The sequence below is a fragment of the Oncorhynchus mykiss genome, chromosome 5 (assembly GCF_013265735.2).
Source record: "Oncorhynchus mykiss isolate Arlee chromosome 5, USDA_OmykA_1.1, whole genome shotgun sequence".
Taxonomy (NCBI): domain Eukaryota; kingdom Metazoa; phylum Chordata; class Actinopteri; order Salmoniformes; family Salmonidae; genus Oncorhynchus; species Oncorhynchus mykiss.
Window position 1 is genome coordinate 41,782,891 of NC_048569.1, and position 22,445 is coordinate 41,805,335.

Genomic DNA, 22,445 nt, shown 5'->3' on the forward strand with positions numbered 1-22,445 from the left:
CTGAGAAGGCTTTTTATTCTGGCATAATAAGGGTCACCCTGTGGCCTGTGAGAAGTCAGTGGCACCCTATGGGGCGGTCTGTAAGGACCGTGTCATGCCAGAGGTTGTCCAGTTGGTTGCCCGTCGAGACGGCTGGCTAGAGTCATTCTGGTTCTCACAGCATTGTAACAAAGACCGCCTTTAACTGTGTATTTATTAGACAATGGCCAGCTACCCTTCCATTCCTTACTTCTGCCACACAGCCAATAGGAGTAGAGCATGCTCTGTAGACAGAAACATTGAGAGGTGTGTGGAGGACAGGGGAGGGTGTGTGTGGGAGTGTACTAGCGGGAAACAGTGTGTGTGTGTGTGTGTGGGGGGGGGGCTCCGCTAAGCTTCAAATTGGGTCAATAAGGATTGGAGTAGAGTAGGCCAATCCGTGTCCCCCTGAAGACATCTCCTGGTGCTCCTCACTGTGCCAACCAATCAAAACACACACACACACACACCAATTAACAGAAAGTAATCTCTGACAGAGCTTCTGCAATCGCTAAGTGTGTCATATTCAACCACTCCACCGAGCATTTTCTCTTGAGTCATTTGTTTTCCTTTACACTGCTAGTCGCGAGTGGACTAGTCTGCAAACCCCACCGTTTGATAGACTTCAGAGAAGAAGAGATTCTTCACAACCAACCGGACAGAAATCCTGCAGCTCCATCTGAAAACCTCAGAAACAAACAGGAGAAAGTGGAGATAGACACCTGAAAATGACCTCAGGAAAAAGGAGGAGAGACAGCCTATTCAACAAGCTCGACTCAAACCCCACACAGCGCTGGTTTAAAACCACCTCAGAAAAGGAGAGACACCGTGGAGAAAAGAGAGAAAGAGAGAGAAAGGTCCTCAACAACAGTGGAGGAGGTGTAAAGCGTTTGGCAGCTCAGAATGGACACAAGTGTAGCTGTGTTTTTATGGCGTCCATTTCACTGGCCAGAAAAGGGACCTACGGGTGACATTTTGTGTCTAATTGAGAGAGGCCATTGGGCCTCTAGTGAACCCTGCCAGGTCTCTCTCTCTCTCTCTCTCTCTCACACACACACACACACACACACACACTTTGATGAAGAAGCACACACACAGCTCACTTAAACAGTGCTTCCCACGTCCCACTCGGACTGTTGCCCAACCCTGACACACACACACACACACACGCGCACACACACACACACACACACAAGTTAACAAACAGTGAGTGCACTTCTCTCTCCAAGTTTCACTAGACAAGGACAATGGTCCTAAAGAGCCGAGGACAACAGACACTCAAGACTGCATCTCAATAGAGTGCTAGCAGGACAGAAAGCAGCCGGGACAGAGAGCAGCCGGGACAGAGAGCAGCCGGGACAGAGAGTAGCCGGGACAGAGAGCAGCCGGGACAGAGAGCAGCCGGGACAGAGAGCAGCCGGGACAGAGAGCAGCCGGGACAGAGAGCAGCCGGGACAGAGAGCAGCCGGGACAGAGAGCAGCCGGGACAGAGAGCAGCCGGGATAGAGAGCAGCCGGGACAGAGAGCAGCCGGGATAGAGAGCGAGAGAGGAGAAGGAAATCAAGGAAAACAGACAGAAAATGACAGAGGGGGAAAGGAGGGACAGATGAAGAATTGATGAACGAGCGCCTCAGCTAACCAACGCCCTCCCTCACCTGAGAACAGCACAACGACATGTAAATCAGATCTGTCACACACATACACACGGACTGCACTGATTACCAGTCCAATTCCCGGAAACAACCAACTGCTGAAACATTCAACTGTCAGTGGATCTGGTGGAAGAGGGGAACAAAAAAAGGCCGCCATTCATTTTTCCTTCTCTTTTTATTCAGTACCGCCTCCGTTCCCTGACCTACGCTGTCCAAGTAATTTGTTCAGCCTTCGAGGACCTTCACCAGGCAAGGCAACACACACACACACTTCCCCAAAATGTCTCATTCCCACCACTCACCTAAAAAAAAACAGTCAATAGATCCTTTCTGGTGGTGTTGGCAGGGGGAGCATGTTAAAGAATCTCAACTAGCTAAAGCGTTTTGACACAATAACAGATGAATGGCACCACAGAACCACACAGAACCATACAGCGACCAAACAGTAACTACGCAGCCAAGAAGTTTTAATGAGGCTGGGAAACATATTATATTCCGGAATCTGAATTAATTACACGAAGGTGTGACAGAAAGAGCAAGAGAGAGAAGGTAGAGAGAGTGTAGAGAGAGTAGGGAGAGAGAGAGTAGAGAGAGAGAGAGAGAGTAGGGAGAGGGAGAGAGAAGATAGGGAGGGTAGAGAGAGAGAGAGGGTAGGGAGAGAGAGAGGGTAGGGAGAGAGTAGGGAGAGAGAGAGGGTAGAGAGAGAGAGTAGAGAGGGAGAGAGTAGGGAGAGGGTATGGAGAGAGAGAGGGTAGAGAGAGGATATGGAGAGATAGAGGGAGAGAGTAGGGAGAGGGTGGAGAGAGAGGGTAGGGAGAGAGAGGGGGTAGGGAGAGAGAGGGGGTAGGGAGAGAGAGGGGGTAGGGAGAGAGAGAGGGTTGGGAGAGAGAGAGGGTTGGGGGAGAGAGAGAGGGTTGGGAGAGGGAGAGGGTTGGGAGAGAGAGAGTAGGGAGAGAGAATATGGCGAGATAGAGGGTAGGGAGAGGGTAGGGCGAGAGAGAGTAGAGAGAGGGTAAAGAGAGATAGAGGGTAGAGAGGGAGAGAGAAGTGAGAGGGTAGAGAGAAAGGGTAGGGAGAGAGAGAGGGTAGGGAGAGAGAATAGGGAGAGATAGAGGGTAGAGAGAGATAATAGGGAGAGATAGAGGGTAGAGAGGGAGAGAGTAGGGAGAGAGAGAGAGTAGAGATAGAGGGTAGAGAGAGAGAGGGTAGGGAGAGTGTAGAGAGAGTGGGTAGGGAGAGAGAGGGTAGAGAGAGAGAGGGTAGGGAGAGTAGAGAGAGGGTAGAGAGAGAGTGGGTAGGTAGAGAGAGAGAGAGAGGGTAGGGTGAGTGGGTAGGGAGAGAGAAAGGGTACAGAGAATGGGTAGGGAGAGAGAGAGGGTAGGGAGAGAGAATATGGAGAGATAGAGGGTAGAGAGAGAGAGTAGAGAGAGGGTAGAGAGAGTGGGTAGGGAGAGAGAGAGAGTAGAGAGAGGGTAGAGAGAGGTGGTAGGGAGAGAGTAGAGAGAGGGTAGAGAGAGGGGGTAGGGAGAGAGTAGAGAGAGGGGTAGGGAGAGAGAGGGTAGGGAGAGAGTAGAGAGAGTGAGGGTAGGGAGAAGGTAGAGAGGGGGTAGGGAGAGAGAGAGGGTAGGGAGAGAGTAGAGTGAGGGTAGAGAGAGAGTAGAGAGAGAGGGTAGAGAGAGTGGGTAGGGAGAGAGAGAGTAGGTAGAGAGAGTGGGTAGGGAGAGAGAGAGTAGGTAGAGAGAGTGGGTAGAGAGGGAGAGACTAGAGAGAGGGTAGGTAGAGAGAGTGGGTAGAGAGGGAGAGACTAGGGAGAGGGTGGAGAGAGGGTAGGTAGAGAGAGTGGGTAGGGAGAGAGAGGGTAGGTAGAGAGAGTGGGTAGGGTGAGAGAGAGTAGGTAGAGAGAGTGGGTAGAGAGGGAGAGACTAGAGAGAGGGTAGGTGGAGAGAGTGGGTAGGGAGAGTGGGTAGGGAGAGAGAGTAGGTAGAGAGGGAGAGACTAGGGAGAGGGTGGAGAGAGAGAGGGTAGGTAGAGAGAGTGGGTAGGGAAAGAGAGGGTAGGGAGAGTGGGAAGGGAGAGAGAGAGCCATAATATGACATTAGAAATGTCTCTATTCCTTTGAAACTTTTGTGAGTGCAATGTTTACTGTTCATTTTTTTAAATGGTTTATTTCACTTTTGTTCATTATCCATTTCACTTGCTTTGGCAATGTAAACATATGTTTCCCAGGCCAAAACGGCCCTTGAATTGTGTGAGAGAGTGAGAGAGAAATAGAAAGAGAGAGATGGGGAAAGGCTGCAGGTCTGGGCTCTATAACAGAGATGTGTTTGCTAAACCACTCCAGTGTTGAGCTCTGGGACATGGAGCTCCCACAGCCTCTCAGAGCACAGCAGAGCAGCCTCCCAGGGAGCCGTGTTTGATCAGCTGTTATAATGGCCAACTGCAGAGAGGGGTCAATGTGTGTCTGAGTGTGCATATGTTACTGTCCATAACCTCGGGTTCTGTCCTAAAGTTGAGAAAAGTTAGGAACACACACACACCACCAAACACACACGCACACACACATCTGCTGCACTGCATTTGGGGGGGAGGGGCAGGTCGCCCACATTAACTTTAACCTTTTCAACTTCAACAGGTGCTCATAAACAGATAATGGCGAATCCATCCCAGTGGAGGGGTGTGTGTGCATGTGTTGGTCTGTGTGTGTGAGACGAGGGTAGCACCTGTGGCCTCTTTCCATGATACCACGATCCCACCAGTCAGTTGACACAGAGCAACGGTGTCACGTCATTTCCCCCCCCCCCCCCCCCCCCCGTTTGTTCCTGCCACCATGCAAGCTTCCACATGCATCATTCAATGTTAGGGTCTAGCCGTAACAACAGCAAATGTAATAACACTGGCAAGAGTAATAACTTCTAGATTTGTTATGTTATAAACCCAGTAAATGTAATAACACTGGCAAGAGTAATAACTTCTAGATTTGTTATGTAATAAACCCAGTAAATGTAATAACACTGGCAAGAGTAATAACTTCTAGATTTGTTATGTAATAAACCCAGTAAATGTAATAACACTGGCAAGAGTAATAACTTCTAGATTTGTTATGTAATAAACCCAGTAAATGTAATAACTTGACGGTAAAGGTAATATCTTTCTCTGCTAAATGTAACAAGTTGATACATTAACCAGTGGTTATTACATTAACAGGTGAGTAACAACTTTTTTCATGAATAATGTAATAAATGGCAACAAATCATGCAATACATTTCTTTTTTTTATAAATGTTATGTATTACTTTGCTCTATTTGTTGAACATACACCCCCCCCCCCCCCAATCGTACATAATCTAGACAGTCACAAGCACACATTGATATGCAGTCACACACAGCCACACACACACACAAAAGAAAGACCTGAACAATCCCCGGGGAGTGTGCACATTTCAATGTGTGCTTGTGAGTGCCTAAATGAGTATTTCTGTACGATGTGCTTGTGAGTGCCTAAATGAGTATTTCTGTACGATGTGCTTGTGAGTGCCTAAATGAGTATTTCTGTACGATGTGCTTGTGAGTGCCTAAATGAGTATTTCTGTACGATGTGCTTGTGAGTGCCTAAATGAGTATTTCTGTACGATGTGCTTGTGAGTGCCTAAATGAGTATTTCTGTACGATGTGCTTGTGAGTGCCTAAATGAGTATTTCTGTACGATGTGCATGTGTTTGGCTGTGTTGTAACTGGCAGTGGGTGGCGGGTGGTTTTGTGCAGAAAAACATTGATTTTGGTATGCTACTACATGATTGGTTGAAGTCATTACATTTGGTCAGAAAAACGTATTGCGTTTACCGTTCAACATTAGATTGCGTTTAACCGGCAGGCTATTACAGTCAGCGGGTTTATGAGATACAACGTGAATGAATAGAAAAGCTATGACATTTACCGTTGTTTACAAGCCTCTTCCTCCTACTTGTCTAACGTTACACCAACATCCTGGTACTTACCGCTGGTATCCTGCTGTAGCAGAAACCCCTAACTAAACCGTCTCATGTCTCATCAAGCCGGAAATGAATGAGTAACTTATTTTTATGGCAATGACAAACCCCTACCCACAAGCATATCAGCTTTTGTTGATCTAATGCAAACGCACACAAGGGAGGGCCAGAACCGTACGGTACGCGACAGAGAGAAAACAGAGCGAGGCGATAAGCCACACGTGATGACAACACCCTAACACTTCCTCTGTGTCTCTGTCGTGTCATTCCGTGACTCAGATATGCTGACTGCCGTGTGTGTGCGTGCCCGCGCGTGTGTATATGTTCTAACAGTGCGAGCGTGGGTGTGTGTGTGTATTCGTTAGTGATAACTCAGGCAGTTTATACAGTAGTGTTCAGTGGAACAATAACTGCCTGTCAGCCAGATGCCATTATAATGTAACAGAAAGCAGGCGTGGAAACACTAGGGCTTTTGAGTATGACTAAGAATAACCGGTTCAACTGTGTGTGTGACATCAGAACGTCCAATGACACACCCAAAGATAACACCTTCCTAAACCATCATCATGCCCACCCCTACAAACACACAGGTGGGAGGGGTACAACCATATCACCAGCTAAGCACTTCCCCTCCTTTCTGCTTTACTCAGTTTCGCGTCGGGCTGCATGCATTCAGTTGACGATATGCATTCAGTTGACGATATGCATTCAGTTGACGATATGCATTCAAGATAAGAGTGTGTGCGCGCTCCTAATCTCCAATGTATCCGTCATTAGTCAGAGAGAGAGAGAGAGAGAGAGAGACAGAGAGACAGAGAGAGAGAGAGCTATTGAGAAAGGCCGCCGTAGGCAGACATGGCTCTCAAGAGAAGACAGGCTATGTGCTCACTGCCCACAGAATGAGGTGGAAACTGAGCTGCACTTCCTAACCTCCTGCCCAATGTATGACCATATTAGAGAGACATATTTCCCTCAGATTACACAGATCCACAAAGAATTCGAAAACAAATCCAATTTTGAAAAACTCCCATATCTACTGGGTGAAATTCCACAGTGTGCCATCACAGCAGCAAGATTTGTGACCTGTTGCCACAAGAAAAGGGCAACCAGTGAAGAACACACACCATTGTAAATACAACCCATATTTATGCTTATTTATTTTATCTTGTGTCCTTTAACCATTTGTACATTGTTAAAACACTGTATATATATATATATATATATAATATGACATTTGTAATGTCTTTACTGTTTTGAAACCTCTGTATGTGTAATGTTTACTGTTAATTTTTGTTGTTTTTCACTTTATATATTCACTTTGTATGTTGTCTACCTCACTTGCTTTGGCAATGTTAACACATGTTTCTAATGCTAATAAAGCCCTTGAATTGAATTGAATTGAGAGAGAGAGAGGTCCCAGGCGGAAGTGATGCGTTAAAGCAGGATATGATTGCTAATAGGTAACTGGGGCTTCAGGGGGTCAGTGAGCACACACACACTGGTGTGTTTGACGAGGTAAAGTCGGCCATCAGGTCTCTCCATAGGCTCAGTAGAAGTGTTCTATAAATAAAGAGCAGGAACAGACGAAGTCATACACAGCCAACACCAGAGCCAAAGTACGGTCCAAACACAGGGTACCACCCGAGGCACCTACCTGGTACCTACCATCCTCTATGGCCATCCCCTGTCCTTCCCCCAGGATGCTGGCTAAACACACCGGTCATACGGCTGACATCCTGACGTGTGTGACGCACAAAGTGTCCCACACACACAGACAGAGAAGGGACACAGTGGGGTAGAGATCTGGCACCTAAACATGCCAGCACTGTTTCTATTCCGAGAGAGGAGAGGAGAGCTAGGGATGTGTGCGAAACGAGAGGATGGAAAACCCAGGGTGACATTCTAAAATAGGTGTTGGGCGGATAGAGGTGAGAGGAGAGGGGGGGACGGAAAGAGGGAGTAGTTGTTCGAGGGTGGTATTTACTCATTCCGCTCCCTCCTCAACACACACCCCTCTCTCCCCCTCCCTCCCTGCAATAGTGATACGGCCATCAGTCTTCATTAGGAAGAGCAGCAGCGGTAACATGCCTGTGATGGATCACTCTGCTAAGCTCCCATTAACAGGTAAGTATTGCTCATAAGCACCTTCTGATTAACAATCAGAGAGAGAGAGAGTGCAACGCATCTCATTAAAAAGGTAAGCATTGCTCATAGAAGCTCTCATCTGCATAGGTATAGGAGGTATTCTGCATCCCAAACTGTGGGGCGAGGGGTAAGGGACTCAGTCCGGCTTTAAACGAACTCTGGAACGTCGTAATAGTAGCATGTACAAGGTGCAATTTGGAAACGAGGTAGTGCATCATCAGTTCCTCTTGTCATGTTAGTCAGTACATACAGTGGCAAGAAAAAGTGTGTGAACCCTTTGGAATTACCTGGATTTCTGCATCAATTGGTCATCAAATTTGACCTGATCTTCATCTAAGTCACAACAATAGACAAACACAGTGACCTTAAACTAATAACACACAAATGATTGTATTTTTCTTGTCTATATTGAATACATAATTTAAACATTGTCAGTCCAAAAGCTAATTGGAGTCAGGAGTCAGCTAACCTGGAGACCAATCAATGAGAGGAGAATGGAGATGTTGGTTAGAGCTGCCTTGCCCTATAAAAAACACTCACAAAATTTGAGCTTGCTATTCACAATTATGATGTGAACCGTGCCTCGAACAAAAGAGATCTCAGAAGACCTCAAATTAAGAATTGTTGACTTGCATAAAGCTGGAAAGGGTTACAAAAGTATCTCTAAAAGCCTTGATGTTCATCAGTCCACGATAAAACAAATTGTCTATAAATTGAGAAAGTTCAGCACTGTTGCTACTCTCCCTAGGAGTAGCTGTTCTGCAAAGATGACTGCAAGAGCACCGTGCAGAACGCTTAATGAGGTTAAGAAGAATCCTAGAGTGTCAGCTAAAGACTTACAGAAATCTCTGGAACATGCTAACATCTCTGTTGACGAGTCTACGATACGTAAAACACTAAACAAGAATGGTGTTCATGGGAGGACACCACAGAAGAAGCCACTACTGTCCAATAGAAACATTGTAGCACGTCTGAAGTTTGCAAAAGTGCACCTGGATGTTCCACAGCGCTACTGGCAAAATATTCTGTGGACAGATGAAACTACAGTTGAGTTGTTTGGAAGAAACACACAACACTATGTGTGGAGAAAAAAATGGCACAGCACACCAACATCAAAACCGCATACTAACTGTAAAGTATGGTGGAGGGAGCATCATGGTTTGGGGCTGTTTTGCTGCCTCAGGGCCTGGACAGCTTGCTATCATCGACAGAAAAATGAATTCCTAAGTTTATCAAGCCATTTTGCAGGGGAATGTTAGGCCAATCTGTCCACCAATTGAAGCTCAATTGAAGTTGGGTGATGCAACAGGACAACAACCCAAAACAAAGAAGTAAATGAACAACAGAATGGCTTCAACAGAAGAAAATACGCCTTCTGGAGTGGCCCAGTCAGAGTCCTGACCTCAACCCGATTGAGATGCTGTGGCATGACCTCAAGAGACAGTTCACATCAGACATCCCAAGAATATTGCTGAACTGAAACAGTTTTGTAAAGAGGAATGGTCCAAAATTCCTCCTGACCGTTGTGCGGGTCTGATCCGCAACTACAGAAAACGTTTGGTTGAGGTTATTGCTTCCAAAGGATGGTCAACCAGTTATTAAATCCAAGGGTTCACATACTTTTTCCACCCTGCACTGTGAATGTTTACACGGTGTGTTCAATAAAGACATGAAAACATATAATTGTTTGTGTGTTATTAGTTTAAACATACTGTGTTTTGTTGTGACTTAAATGAAGATCAGATACAATTGTATGACCAATTTATGCAGAAATCCAGGTATTTCCAAAGGGTTCACATACTTTTTCTTACCACTGTACCTTAGAGAGCTATTTGTCAGAAATGTCCAGATCAACTAGCCCAAGTCAGCTAATATTTTTATTTTATTTAGCTTTTTTAGCCCATCGATATTGTTGTAATTTTTTTGTCACTCAAATATCGCATGAATACACAGACGTGGCAAAATTTATAGAATGTAACATTCTCTCCCCCAACAAGGGGAGTGTGAAGAGTTTGTGTCATGAACAGTACTTGTGCCCATAAAAATACATGTGGGATGTTCCCCAATGCTGGAAGGGAGGACCCTGTTCCGGAATAGTGTCATGCATGGTGTGCTTGGAATGTTGCAGGCAGGCAGGTAGTTGTTGGCCCAGATAGGGGTTCTAGTTCCATAGTCCCAGAGTTCCATGCTGCCAGAGTTGGTTGGGTGTTGCGTTTGTTGTTCTTTGGAGACCATTCCATGGGGCCCAGTATTCCCATGATGCTTTAGGAGCGGCAGGCTTTGACTTGCTCAGCGCTCTGTGGGAACAAATAATCCTCTACAGACACACATTCCCCTTAAGGGAGGCCAATGGGTGACCGTGTGTTTACTAGTTGTCAGTAGCAGCACCCGTGTGTGTGTGTGTGTGTGTGTGTGTGTGTGTGTGTGTGTGTGTGTGTGTGTGTGTGTGTGTGTGTGTGTGTGTGTGTGTGTGTGTGTGTGTGTGTGTAATAATGGGGTAATAGATGGGGTCTGTACATCTGATAAGAAGTGAGAGATAAAGTCTAGACTGGGGTACATCTGCTTTCCCCTCTCCCATCCTCCCCTCTGATGAAGGTTAACGATGAACAGAGTTATGGTGGAGGGATACAGGTCAGGATGAGAGGGATGGAGAGATAGAGAGGAAAACAAACCTTCAGGTCTATGAGATTGATCAAACAGTAGCTTAACAAAAGAGAAAAAACCCTACCACACACACAGCTAAAACACACATACACACACACCTGCTGACTGCAGAGACAAACATTCACCTACCATTATGCAGTGTGTGTGTGTGTTTGCTTTCGCTCTCATCTGTACTTTTCCTCCTGAATCCAGGATGCAGGGGGTAAATTGTGTTGTTTGGGAATTTCAGCCACATTCCACACAGAGTCTGACACAGGGATGGAAAATACCTAGGCAAAACTCCAAAACTCAGAACGAAACAACAGGAAAACTAGACAGGATTTACACACGGGACACAATACCAGAGGAAACTTTTCACCTCCACCTCTATTCAACAGAATAAGATGGCGCTGACGGATGGCGCCTCCCCTCCAGCTCCCACAAAACATTGCGAGTTTCTACTTTTTCTAGTGTTGATCTACATGTTCTTACTCAGTTTGTTTTTGTGCATTACTTCATGCACCCAGGTAGAACTATTGGAATATGCATCAATGGGTGCTACGGTCTACCCGACCTTCCCGGAGACGGCGGAACAATGGTCTAGCTGGTCTGACCAATTAGAATCCATGCTCCGAGACTGTTTTGATCACGTGGGCTAGAATATGCTCCAGGTCGCTTCTGGGGATAACATCAATGAATACACCAACCCAGTTACCAGATTCATTAACAAAATGCATAGATGACGTGATAGCGACAGTGTCTTTCAAAACATACCCGAATCAAAAACCGTGGATTGATGGCAAACTTGTCAGGGAACTGAAGGAGAGAGATGCTGCTATTAAACACAGCAAGATGACCGGGGAAAATTGTATGGTTAAACAGTATCAATACGACCTGCGCAGATCGATCGAGATGGCGAGACACAAGTACAGGGACAAAGGGGACTGAACTGAATGACTACTGACCCGCAGCACACACTTCTGTCATCATGAAGTGCTTTGAGAGGCCAGTCTAAGACCACATCACTTCCTCCCTCCCCAACACACTCGACCCTCTCCAATCCGCTCTCCTGTACTTCCTGTATACCCTTGACTGTGTGGTCTCTTCCAACTCCATCATCAAGTTTGCTGACAGTAGTAGGCCTGATTACCAACTACGACGAGACGGCCGACAGGGAGGAGGTAGGCACTCTGACGGTGTGGTGCCAGGTAAACAACCTCCCCCACAACATCAGCAAAACAAAAGGAGCTGATTGTGGAGTTCAGGAGGTACCAGGCTAGTAACCATCCTCCTCAACGGGTCAGCCATGGAGACACGTCTCTGAGGAGCTGAAATGGTCAAACCACATGCCCACACCCCAATGGACATTAACATGTATCATTGTCAGTTGTAAACATGTATATATTATTATTATTATTATATTATTATTGTATTTTTTGTTTAATTCACACCTAAACTTTTGGAGCTCAGATTTCACTGTACACTGCAACTACAGCTCTGTGCATGTGACTAAATAAAAATCTATCCTGGCAGCCTTTCTTCCTCCCCCTCTCCTTTCCATACCTCTGTTCCCACTCGCTTTTACTGTAATCCCTCCCTCTCATTGGCCTCTCTCTCTTTCATCCTCCCACTTCAACTAGCACTACTGCAGAACCACTACAATACTACAATACTAGCACATACAGTATTTTCTTTGCCACAATTTTATTAAATATTTACCTATCTAAGAAAATACTAAATAGGTCTACATCTCCACCTCTGCCTGTTGATAATGTATTTCAGACTAACTTGGAGGTCTCGAAAATGCTTCATATTTATGTAGGTTGTCCAGATCTATACTTTTCTGCTATAATGTGAGTGATGCCCCTTTCTGTGTGGTGCAGTTATGCCTCGGTTCACTGCCTATTCCTACTGCAGCTTCAATACAAATTGATCATATGAGGCACAAACAAAAGAGTCTCCATTTGCTCTCTCTGTGTCTGTGTCTGTGTCTGTGTGTGTGTGTGTGTGTGTTCGTTCGGAGGATGCACTCCAGAACATTGATTGGGCAGATAATTATAGCCAGCATTAAATCGGTGCATATACTGTATCTGGTAGGGCCGCGGGGTTCACGTGCACTGCAGTGTGTGAATGTAGGTGTGTGCGTGAGAGAGAGAGGGGAAATGTGTGTATATCACTACTACCATTCTGGTCTTCTGAAACCCTATCCAAACAATAGCCTCATTAAACAAGTCTGTCTAGACGATCTGCATTATCCTATCTACATTCTATTCAGTGTACACTATTATCTAGTCTCCATTCTGTTATGTACATTCTATTCAGGGTACACTATTATCTAGTCTCCATTCTGTTATGTACATTCTATTCAGTGTACACTATTCTCTAGTCTCCATTCTGTTATCTACATTCTATTCAGTGTACACTATTCTCTAGTCTCCATTCTGTTATGTACATTCTACTAAGTGTACACTATTCTCTAGTCTCCATTCTGTTATGTACATTATTTTGAGTGTACACTATTCTCTAGTCTCCATTCTGTTATGTACATTCTACTGAGTGTACACTATTCTCTAGTCTCCATTCTGTTATGTACGTTCTACTGAGTGTACACTATTCTCTAGTCTCCATTCTGTTATGTACATTCTACTGAGTGTACACTATTCTCTAGTCTCCATTCTGTTATGTACATTCTACTGAGTGTACACTATTCTCTAGTCTCCATTCTGTTATGTACATTCTACTGAGTGTACACTATTATCTAGTCTCCATTCTGTTATGTACATTATTTTGAGTGTACACTATTCTCTAGTCTCCATTCTGTTATGTACATTCTACTGAGTGTACACTATTCTCTAGTCTCCATTTTGTTATGTACATTCTATTCAGTGTACACTATTATCTAGTCTCCATTCTGTTATGTACATTCTACTGAGTGTACACTATTCTATAGTCTCCATTCTGTTATGTACATTATTTTGAGTGTACACAATTCTCTAGTCTCCATTCTGTTATGTACATTCTACTGAGTGTACACTATTCTCTAGTCTCCATTCTGTTATGTACATTCTATTCAGTGTACACTATTCTCTAGTCTCCATTCTGTTATGTACATTCTATTCAGTGTACACTATTCTCTAGTCTCCATTTTGTTATGTACATTCTATTCAGTGTACACTATTATCTAGTCTCCATTCTGTTATGTACGTTCTACTGAGTGTACACTATTCTCTAGTCTCCATTCTGTTATGTACATTCTATTCAGTGTACACTATTATCTAGTCTCCATTCTGTTATGTACATTCTATTCAGTGTACACTATTATCTAGTCTCCATTCTGTTATGTACATTCTACTGAGTGTACACTATTCTCTAGTCTCCATTCTGTTATGTACATTCTACTGAGTGTAAACTATTATCTAGTCTCCATTCTGTTATTTACATTATTTTGAGTGTACACTATTCTCTAGTCTCCATTCTGTTATGTACATTCTACTGAGTGTACACTATTCTCTAGTCTCCATTTTGTTATGTACATTCTATTCAGTGTACACTATTATCTAGTCTCCATTCTGTTATGTACATTCTACTGAGTGTACACTATTCTATAGTCTCCATTCTGTTATGTACATTATTTTGAGTGTACACAATTCTCTAGTCTCCATTCTGTTATGTACATTCTACTGAGTGTACACTATTCTCTAGTCTCCATTCTGTTATGTACATTCTATTCAGTGTACACTATTCTCTAGTCTCCATTCTGTTATGTACATTCTATTCAGTGTACACTATTCTCTAGTCTCCATTTTGTTATGTACATTCTATTCAGTGTACACTATTATCTAGTCTCCATTCTGTTATGTACGTTCTACTGAGTGTACACTATTCTCTAGTCTCCATTCTGTTATGTACATTCTATTCAGTGTACACTATTATCTAGTCTCCATTCTGTTATGTACATTCTATTCAGTGTACACTATTATCTAGTCTCCATTCTGTTATGTACATTATTTTGAGTGTACACTATTCTCTAGTCTCCATTCTGTTATGTACATTCTACTGAGTGTACACTATTCTCTAGTCTCCATTCTGTTATGTACGTTCTATTCAGTGTACACTATTATCTAGTCTCCATTCTGTTATGTACATTCTATTCAGTGTATTCTATTGTGTGTTCAACACCATCATTTCAAAATCAAACTCCCCCCTCTACCACAGTGGAATTCACCAACAGGCTGGGCCACATCTCTCACATAACAATCAGACACACACTACTAAAGCCTAGCCAACCTCCCCCACTCATACCGTACATATCCCCATAAGGCATTGTCTGGTGTGTGAGCCATAACCGGCTGTATAGAACTCTGCCATATGTACAGGTGTGTGTTATATAGATTCCATATGACAGGCCACACTTCAAAGCACTTGGGTTGGGGGTCAGGGAGCGTGTGTGTGTGTGTGTGTGTGTGTGTGTGTGTGTGTGTGCAGACCTCTTAACTGAGGTACTTAGCTGCTAATGAGTGTGAACAGGAGCAGCCATAATGATAGGAAGGGAAAGGTCAACACTGGTCTGACTGAGACACGATGGAGGATATGAACGTGTCATTATTAAACAATGTGACATTGTTCTACCATTATAGCATTATTACTCTGAACACTGGTCTGGCAACTGGAGATCATATCAAGCCTGTTCTGCCATCCTGGTCTTCCTTTACTACTAAACCTTGTCTGGATCAAAACGTTAGCCTTCTGGCACACTGAACATTGGCCTTCTGGCTAACACTACAATGCACATAGGGTTCTGTGTGCCAGTAGCAAAATGGCATTCTAAATAAACGCATGGGTTAAATAAAGGCTGATCTGTGCACAAAAAAAAAGTCATCCTTTAGGTCAGGCTACGAGTCTTAGGTCCAGAAGGAGTCGTCAGAGGTCCTTTCAAGAGGAACAAGGAAGGTAGCTGTAGGAGCTCCAATCTAAACGAGTGCGAGTGTACCGCACTGTAGTCTGGTTTTAGCTAGATGTAGCAGGGGGACATCGATGCCCCGTGTGAGAGTCTGTGGTCTGAAGACGCGAGGTGAGATTTCACTGTGGGGTGACACTCCGCCATCCTCCATGCCAGGACCCGACCACAGCTCCCAGCTCGAACCACTGACCAACAGGATGCACTGAAGCCTCACATGTCAGGATGAAAAGGAACAATGAGGAAGGCTGGGTCTATCTATATCTGCACCAGTGTGCCTTCCTCTTTCCCATGTCTATGAAACATCAGAGGACTACCAGCTATAACAGCTCCGGCTTTGATACTGAGTTCCCCCTAAGTATGCCCTTCATACCTTGCCTGTCGTCTCCTCCCCTCAACCCCATCAGCCCAGTGCCCCTACAGCCTCTACCTCAACAGGCCCATGCCAGATTTAAGTGCCAAGTATTAAATTCTGCACTTCTGTGTACGAAATGTCAGAAATTTCCACGCATGCCTATCCAGGGCCTTCTGGAGGGGTAGCGCACTGGGTTAGTCGGGGTAGAGTCAGGGTAGAGACGGGGTAGAGCCGGCACACACACTCCTTTTAAATGAAGCCACGTCTTCCTCACAGTGAAGCGCTGTAATATAATATTGAATGAGTGATGATAACCTCAGTAATCTCAGTGATGTTCTCATGACGTTAGCCTGGGGTGAACAGAACAGAAAGTAGCTGTAGGCCTGAATAAGTGAGATGTACAGAATAGAAGCTCTAAATAAAGAAGTATCTAACAGAAACACACAAGACAGAGTGGTTTTATTATGAGTCGCCAAACGCACTATTCTTAGCTTGGTGAAGCAGGGAGGGACAGTAGGAGCGGCACAGCTGACTCATTTATCTCACACACACACACACACACCCTCTGCGTCCTCTCCAACTGTACAGACCTGAAAAGAGTTGACGGGTCAAAGCGGCACGGCGGAGGCCCATCATGCCTTTCACCGGCTCATCTCTCTCAGATCAGCACAGAAGAAGGGCGGGAGACAGAAATGAAGTCACTTCAGAGGACAGAGAAACAGCCAGGCAGTTAGGTTCAAGCCTGTAGACCTTGGCCCTGATATGTGGATTCTGGCATTTCTGGGCTTAAAATGGCAGTGTGCTATGCTGCCATGCATGACTAGCGGTGCGTAGGGCCTGCATGGTTATAAAGAGCTCAGCCCACTGACAGAGAAAAGTGTAAATGCTGCTGGGGTTTACACAACAACTAAAAAAACAGGCCCGGCTCCCTGTCTGATGATATGCGAGTGATGTAGACCCAGCCTATCTTATGTCGGACAGCCTTAATGCCAATCATTTCTGGATGAAGTTGCAACCCCAACGTTCCCCTTTCTGGCCCTGTGTCATATCGTCAGAGGCAACGTTGTCGCACGCACGTCGTCATGTAATGCTTGTATCTTTATCTAGCAACATATTCACCTGTAATGTCAGGTCATGTTAAATCTCCAAACAACACTATAGATACTGGTCAATGAAGAACTGAGAGCGAGTCACAGGTACACGCACTTCCCACTAGCCTGCAATCTGTCGACAAAAAATTCACACCGACTTCACTAAGAGTAAAACTTCCCTATAAAACCTCTCTAGAATGTGATAATCATAACCAGAAGACGACATCATCCCCCCCCCCCCCCCCCCCCAAACCACAACGTCTCACTCGAATCCCCCAATGTTCTGACTCAGCAGTAGATGAGTAAGGAGTAGGGGGGAGGAGCTAGAGGCCATATTTCCCATCAATAAGACAGACACTCGCAGCTAATAGGATCAGTGTTGACAAACCCTGGCCTCCTAGAACAGATGGAAACAGACAGAGAGAGAGAGAGTGCGGGAGACGGAGAGCAAGACGGAGTAATGGAGGTAAAGGAGAGGGGGAGGGGTTTAACGCGGCCCTGTGGGGTGTTGTGGGAGGGGCGTCAGAGCTGCTCTACAAGCTGAATAAATGTTGACGAGACATATGCTCAGAGAGGAGGCCAGGATAATGTATTTATAAAAGGGGATAATGAATATCAACTTCTAATAATGAGGTTATAAATGTTTGATCAATGATCTACACCACAGACATTAATAATGTATTTGTGAATAGAAAGACAATGGTGTATTACACGTTTATAATATTTCTAGCCCGTTATTGGAGGATGACAAGATCATGCATAATAATAACCTTGTAGGCCTGTATGAATTAATTGGTTATCAATAGGCTAATAGTTCTCTCTTCATATTCTTTATTTTCCGTCCACTTTCCTTTTCATTTTCTAGATCCGTCTTATCACTGTACTGTGTGTCACATGCCCATATGGAAAAGGCCTCTGGTTGGCCTGCACGTGCTTGCATAGCGAACACACAGACACACGTGTATTTATTCACACAGACACACACTGCAACGTGTCGGTGTTCATAGACTGCTAACAGCAGTGATAGATCTCTGAGAGAGAGAAGCGCCGGGCAGCCATATCCTGTCGGGTGTGTGTGGTGGTGTGTGTGCGGGCGTGCGTCGAGGCAATCGTGTTCATGACATGTTTACTATGGGTTGGCTATCAGATAAGCAGCTTTCCAATCAGCAGGACCTGAGCAGGCCAGATAGGTAGAGCCTCTCCTATGGCCTTGGGATGAACCATACTGCTTGGGACACCTGACAGTGACCGTCAGGGTGTTTAGCGGAGTCATATATACCATAGAATGCAGTATGTCCTTTTTTCATCAAAAAACATGTTAAGGAATAATGTTATAATAATAATAATATGGTTGTTAAGCAGGCAGTTAACCTAAACATATACTGTGTGTGTTTCCTGTGTAGAGAGGTTGTGTACTGTATACTATACTGTACATATGGATGTGTGCCAAACAGATGTGTAACTGATCTTCTCTCCCAGGTCTGATCACAGCGACCCAGTCTTTTCTTCTCTCCTTCGCTCTCTTCTCCCTTCCCTAGCTGCAGCCCACGAGGGAAGATTGCATCTTTTATTTATCACTTCCTGGCACAATTTCTGCTGTCATTCTCCATTGCTAGCATGCAGATTGAGCACTCTGTGCTATCGTGTGCAAGCTCACACACACAGAGAATATGTTTAGGTTAACTGCCTGCTTAAACACCATATTATTATTACATTATTGGCAGGCAAAATCATATTCCTTAACCTGCATTCTAATACACCTTATTATTTCTTCCACAATAAAGAGTAGAGAGACTAGAGTAGATACTGTAGCTGTGCTTTGCCTATTTATTAATTAGTATTTTATTTAGCATATATACTAGACAAAGACACAGGCCTGCCTGGGCCTATAGTATGTGTTATATAGTCAGCAGCCTGGCGCCCTGTTGGCACTGTGGCTAGGGCACAAAGCCCAGCCAAGCCACTGCGACACGTTCAGAGGGAGGAGGGGACAGAGAAGGATGGATGGCCATGCAGAAAATTACGTTTGCAGATTGCATTACAATTCAGATTAACCACATAGAGTAATGGGATTAGAACGCTGAACGCTTTCCCAGGGCGGGGACGGAGAGCCCTAATCAACTAACTAAGGTGGCATATGAGTTGGAATACAGAGGGAGCCCAGCAGGTAGCTTACCGTCAGTCAGGGGGTAAAATACATGGCCATGCGTTCATTTGAGTATATATGCTACGTTTTGGTAGGTAGGGCCTGCTGGTGATTATTACAATTACGTGTCAGTGTTTTCCTGGTGTCAGAACATTTAGTAAAACAACAGTGAAAGAAAGAAACACACTTGACCCAATTAGCTGCAAATTGGTGCATATCAATGTCCATTTTAAAATAGTCTATGTGGCTTTAAATCGCCATTCCTCCCACCCTTTTCCCAAATAGCAGTAAAAATAAATTAAAAGACGCGTTTGTTGTTTGCCTTCCCTTTGGAGGATGACAGGAAGCTGAAAAGACACAAATGAACATGAAAATGGGAACAAAGTACCAATGCTTTCATTCGGAATGCCTCACGGCTGTTTGATATGCGCACTGGGTAAATACGACACCCAGTCAAGGCTGTGTTACGAAAACAACATGAAATACTGCTATTTCGCAGCTACTCAAATAGAAAATGCTTTGAATGCACGACAGGTTGCTGTGTTATTGTTTCACTAAACATATTTCTAGTTATGAAATAGTTTGGCATATATGTAGAAAGAACTGTCAATTCAGCTCTATGTTCTAGCTGGCTTAGCCAGAAAACCTCCCCCATGCCTTTCACTTCGGAAAATAAACACAGTCGACAAGGCTCAGCCCTGAACGTCTTCTCGACACACAGTGCCCAGAAAAGCATCGCCCCTTTCAGTTGAAAGTATATTAAAAAAAACTACTTGAGGCTGGCTAAATGCGTGTATGAACCAAATGTTCGAATGCGAGCCAAGTATACGGGCACATTTATTAAATCCCACCGTTTACTTCCGTAATGGTTATTTTTCACCCAAGCAACAACAACAAAAAAAACCCGTCATGCATAAGCAAACACATGTATTATGCTACATAGACATTTGGGCTAAATGTATCGGCATAGAACATAGACAACTGTGCATAGGCTAATAATAGCTATTTCTATTGTTAGAGGAATGCATTTTGGTTTTAGTAAAAAAAAAAGGAGCCTCGCCAACGTATCCGCGATGTAAAAGCTCCCTTTGTCGCCTCATTCAATCCTTTGTTGAAACCTAATTCAACACACTTCCTTTTTCATTTCTTGGTGCTTTTGAAAAATATTTCAAACTCTGGTTGTTTGCCATGAAAACTCAATAAATAAAATAACGTTCTTTTTCATACGCTTGGGTCCATCCACTCACCGACTTGCAATACGTTGTCCACACAGCCGCTCTCCAACAGAGCGATACCTCGTCTGAAAGGCAGCCGCGTCTCATCACTATTTTCCCCGCTAGTTCCACTGTCCTCTCCCCCTGTATTGAACGAAGAATACATGCAGATCTCCCGTTCACTCCTGGGGAACGACCAGTAAACGATCCTTCTCTGTACAGGCTCCGGGATCCGTTCAAAACGCTCCTCTACCCGTTGAAACGGCCACTTCTCGGCCACTTTCCGGGCCGAGATATCCAATAGAGACTCCGGACTCAGGGTTTTGCTCGACCCACCTTGGGCCGCACCCGAACCGCCACATAACGTACCCCCGGCCCGTTGTCCCTGTCTACAATTCGTATTATAACCCGGTCTACAGCAGAGCCGTTTGGCTGGGGGCTGCTGAACGCGCTCCGCCATGATAGCACTGCTTTAACATCAACGGCGGAAGTGAACCTACCATATAAACGGGATAAGGAAGGGAAAATGTTACACTCGAATCGATTGTTTGCCGTGTATGGGCAAATGAACCTTATTTGGGCATGATGGGCGGTCCTTTAGCAGTGTTGTCAAATCCTCTTTGTGTTGACAAATGAAGAAAGGGGCGGGCCTATCCTGCTCTAAAAAAAGGAATGAAACGCGGAATTCCCGAACGTCGGCAAATCCTTTGTGAGGCGGACGGCTCGGACAGGAGCTGAGAGTGGGCCGGGAAAACGTAGCATTTTCGTTCAGGATTTAAAGGCGGTGTAGTGAAATTGTTCGGCGCCCATGGATATTTCCCTCGTGATTGACGTACAGAGAAGGCATTCGTGGCCGCAAAACACGACAAAACGGAGGTGAAGGGGGGGATTAAAGCGGGTGAAGCCGTTGGGCGAAGACAGTGATTGTAACTGTCAGTTGGCCAGGCCTCGTGGAGAGGGGGCGGGCGTGCTTGGAACACAGATACGCCCTCTGTGACGTAGGCTACAGTTCCAAAGGAATGTGGTTATCAGGCCTGAAGGCTGGAAGGAGACGTTCCTTGTTGGGAAACAAAAGCTGTGTATTTGGATCATGGCACAGCTGATGGGGTCTCTCGCCTCCTTTAACCATAATGCATGTTTCTGGGGGGGGGGGGGGGGAGATTGGAACTTGGCCCTTGACAAGGTTTATAACAGCTTAATTATTAGTGGATACACCTATATAATTACCCTGTGAAGTAGTCCTAGCCATTTGCTTAGGCTACAATATATAACAAATTGATTCTGGAACATGTTTTTGGCCTGTTATCAGTGTATGGAAATTAAGGAAAGGTGAAGAGGGGGAGAGAGGGAAAGTGAGAGAAATGAAAAAGAGGGAAAGGGAGTAGTTTGTGCAGAGAGGGGGGGGGCATGGAAAGATGGAAAGGTAGAGAGAGAGAAAGAAGCATGAAAAGAGGGAAGGGTAGAGTGAGAGAGAGATGCAGAGCGGGGTTAATCTAATCTGGTGTGGGAGTCTCAGTGGTGTTCAGTAAAACCCTGCAACCAGGAGCCAGGCTTAATTGATTAGAAAATGTGATGTAACTAATTGCAACTGAAATAGGGAGTGTTGTAATCTTTGGACAATCAATGCAATGTCATTCGGGGCATCAGATTCAGACAAGTCTATTTTTCAGGTTTATTTACGGTTATCTGTAGGTTATTTACTGTATGTTTCACAATGAATATTGACCCATCTGCATATCAGGGCAGGAGAATTCAGCTCTTTCTCCCTCTATCTTAGATCTTATTTTATTTTCAATGGTTTATCTTCAAATGTTTTATTATTTTAATAGTCTTATTCCAATCAACAGCAATGTTACACAAGGACAGATCCCCATGTTACCATTTCTCCCCTTACTGAGATGAGTAATTACACAGGAACAAGACAGACCAAGTCCCCCAGCTGCTGTCACTGGGCCTTAACGGACAGCCCTGCCCTGCCTCTCTACTCCCCTGAAGGCAGGCAGGAATCGACGGTGCAAAAGAGGTCATTTCTCATGGTTAACCTGCAGAAATGCCAAGGCATCTCCCAGTGTGATTCACAGCTCGATAGAGTGTGGAGAGAGCCAGGGGGAACCCAGAAGTGTCCTTCTGTTTTGTCCCCAGGGGTGAAATAAAGTTGTGTTGTACTGAATTGTTTGTGTGTTGGTGACACGGGTCAGCCAAGTGAAAGCCATACAGAAAAGAAAATACATTTTTAACA

At 44.8% G+C, this 22,445-nt stretch overlaps 1 protein-coding gene across 1 annotated transcript in view; it reads right to left on the reverse strand.

The window, feature by feature from the left end:
- The window catches only part of LOC110523854 (zinc finger SWIM domain-containing protein 6), a 46,113-nt gene extending 25,447 nt beyond the window's left edge, over positions 1-20,666 (reverse strand). Inside the window, exon 1 of the mRNA XM_036977550.1 lies at positions 20,240-20,666. Coding sequence (XP_036833445.1) covers positions 20,240-20,666 — 427 coding nt within the window. The remainder of the gene's footprint in view (positions 1-20,239) is intronic.
- Between the last annotated feature and the right edge of the window lie 1,779 nt (positions 20,667-22,445).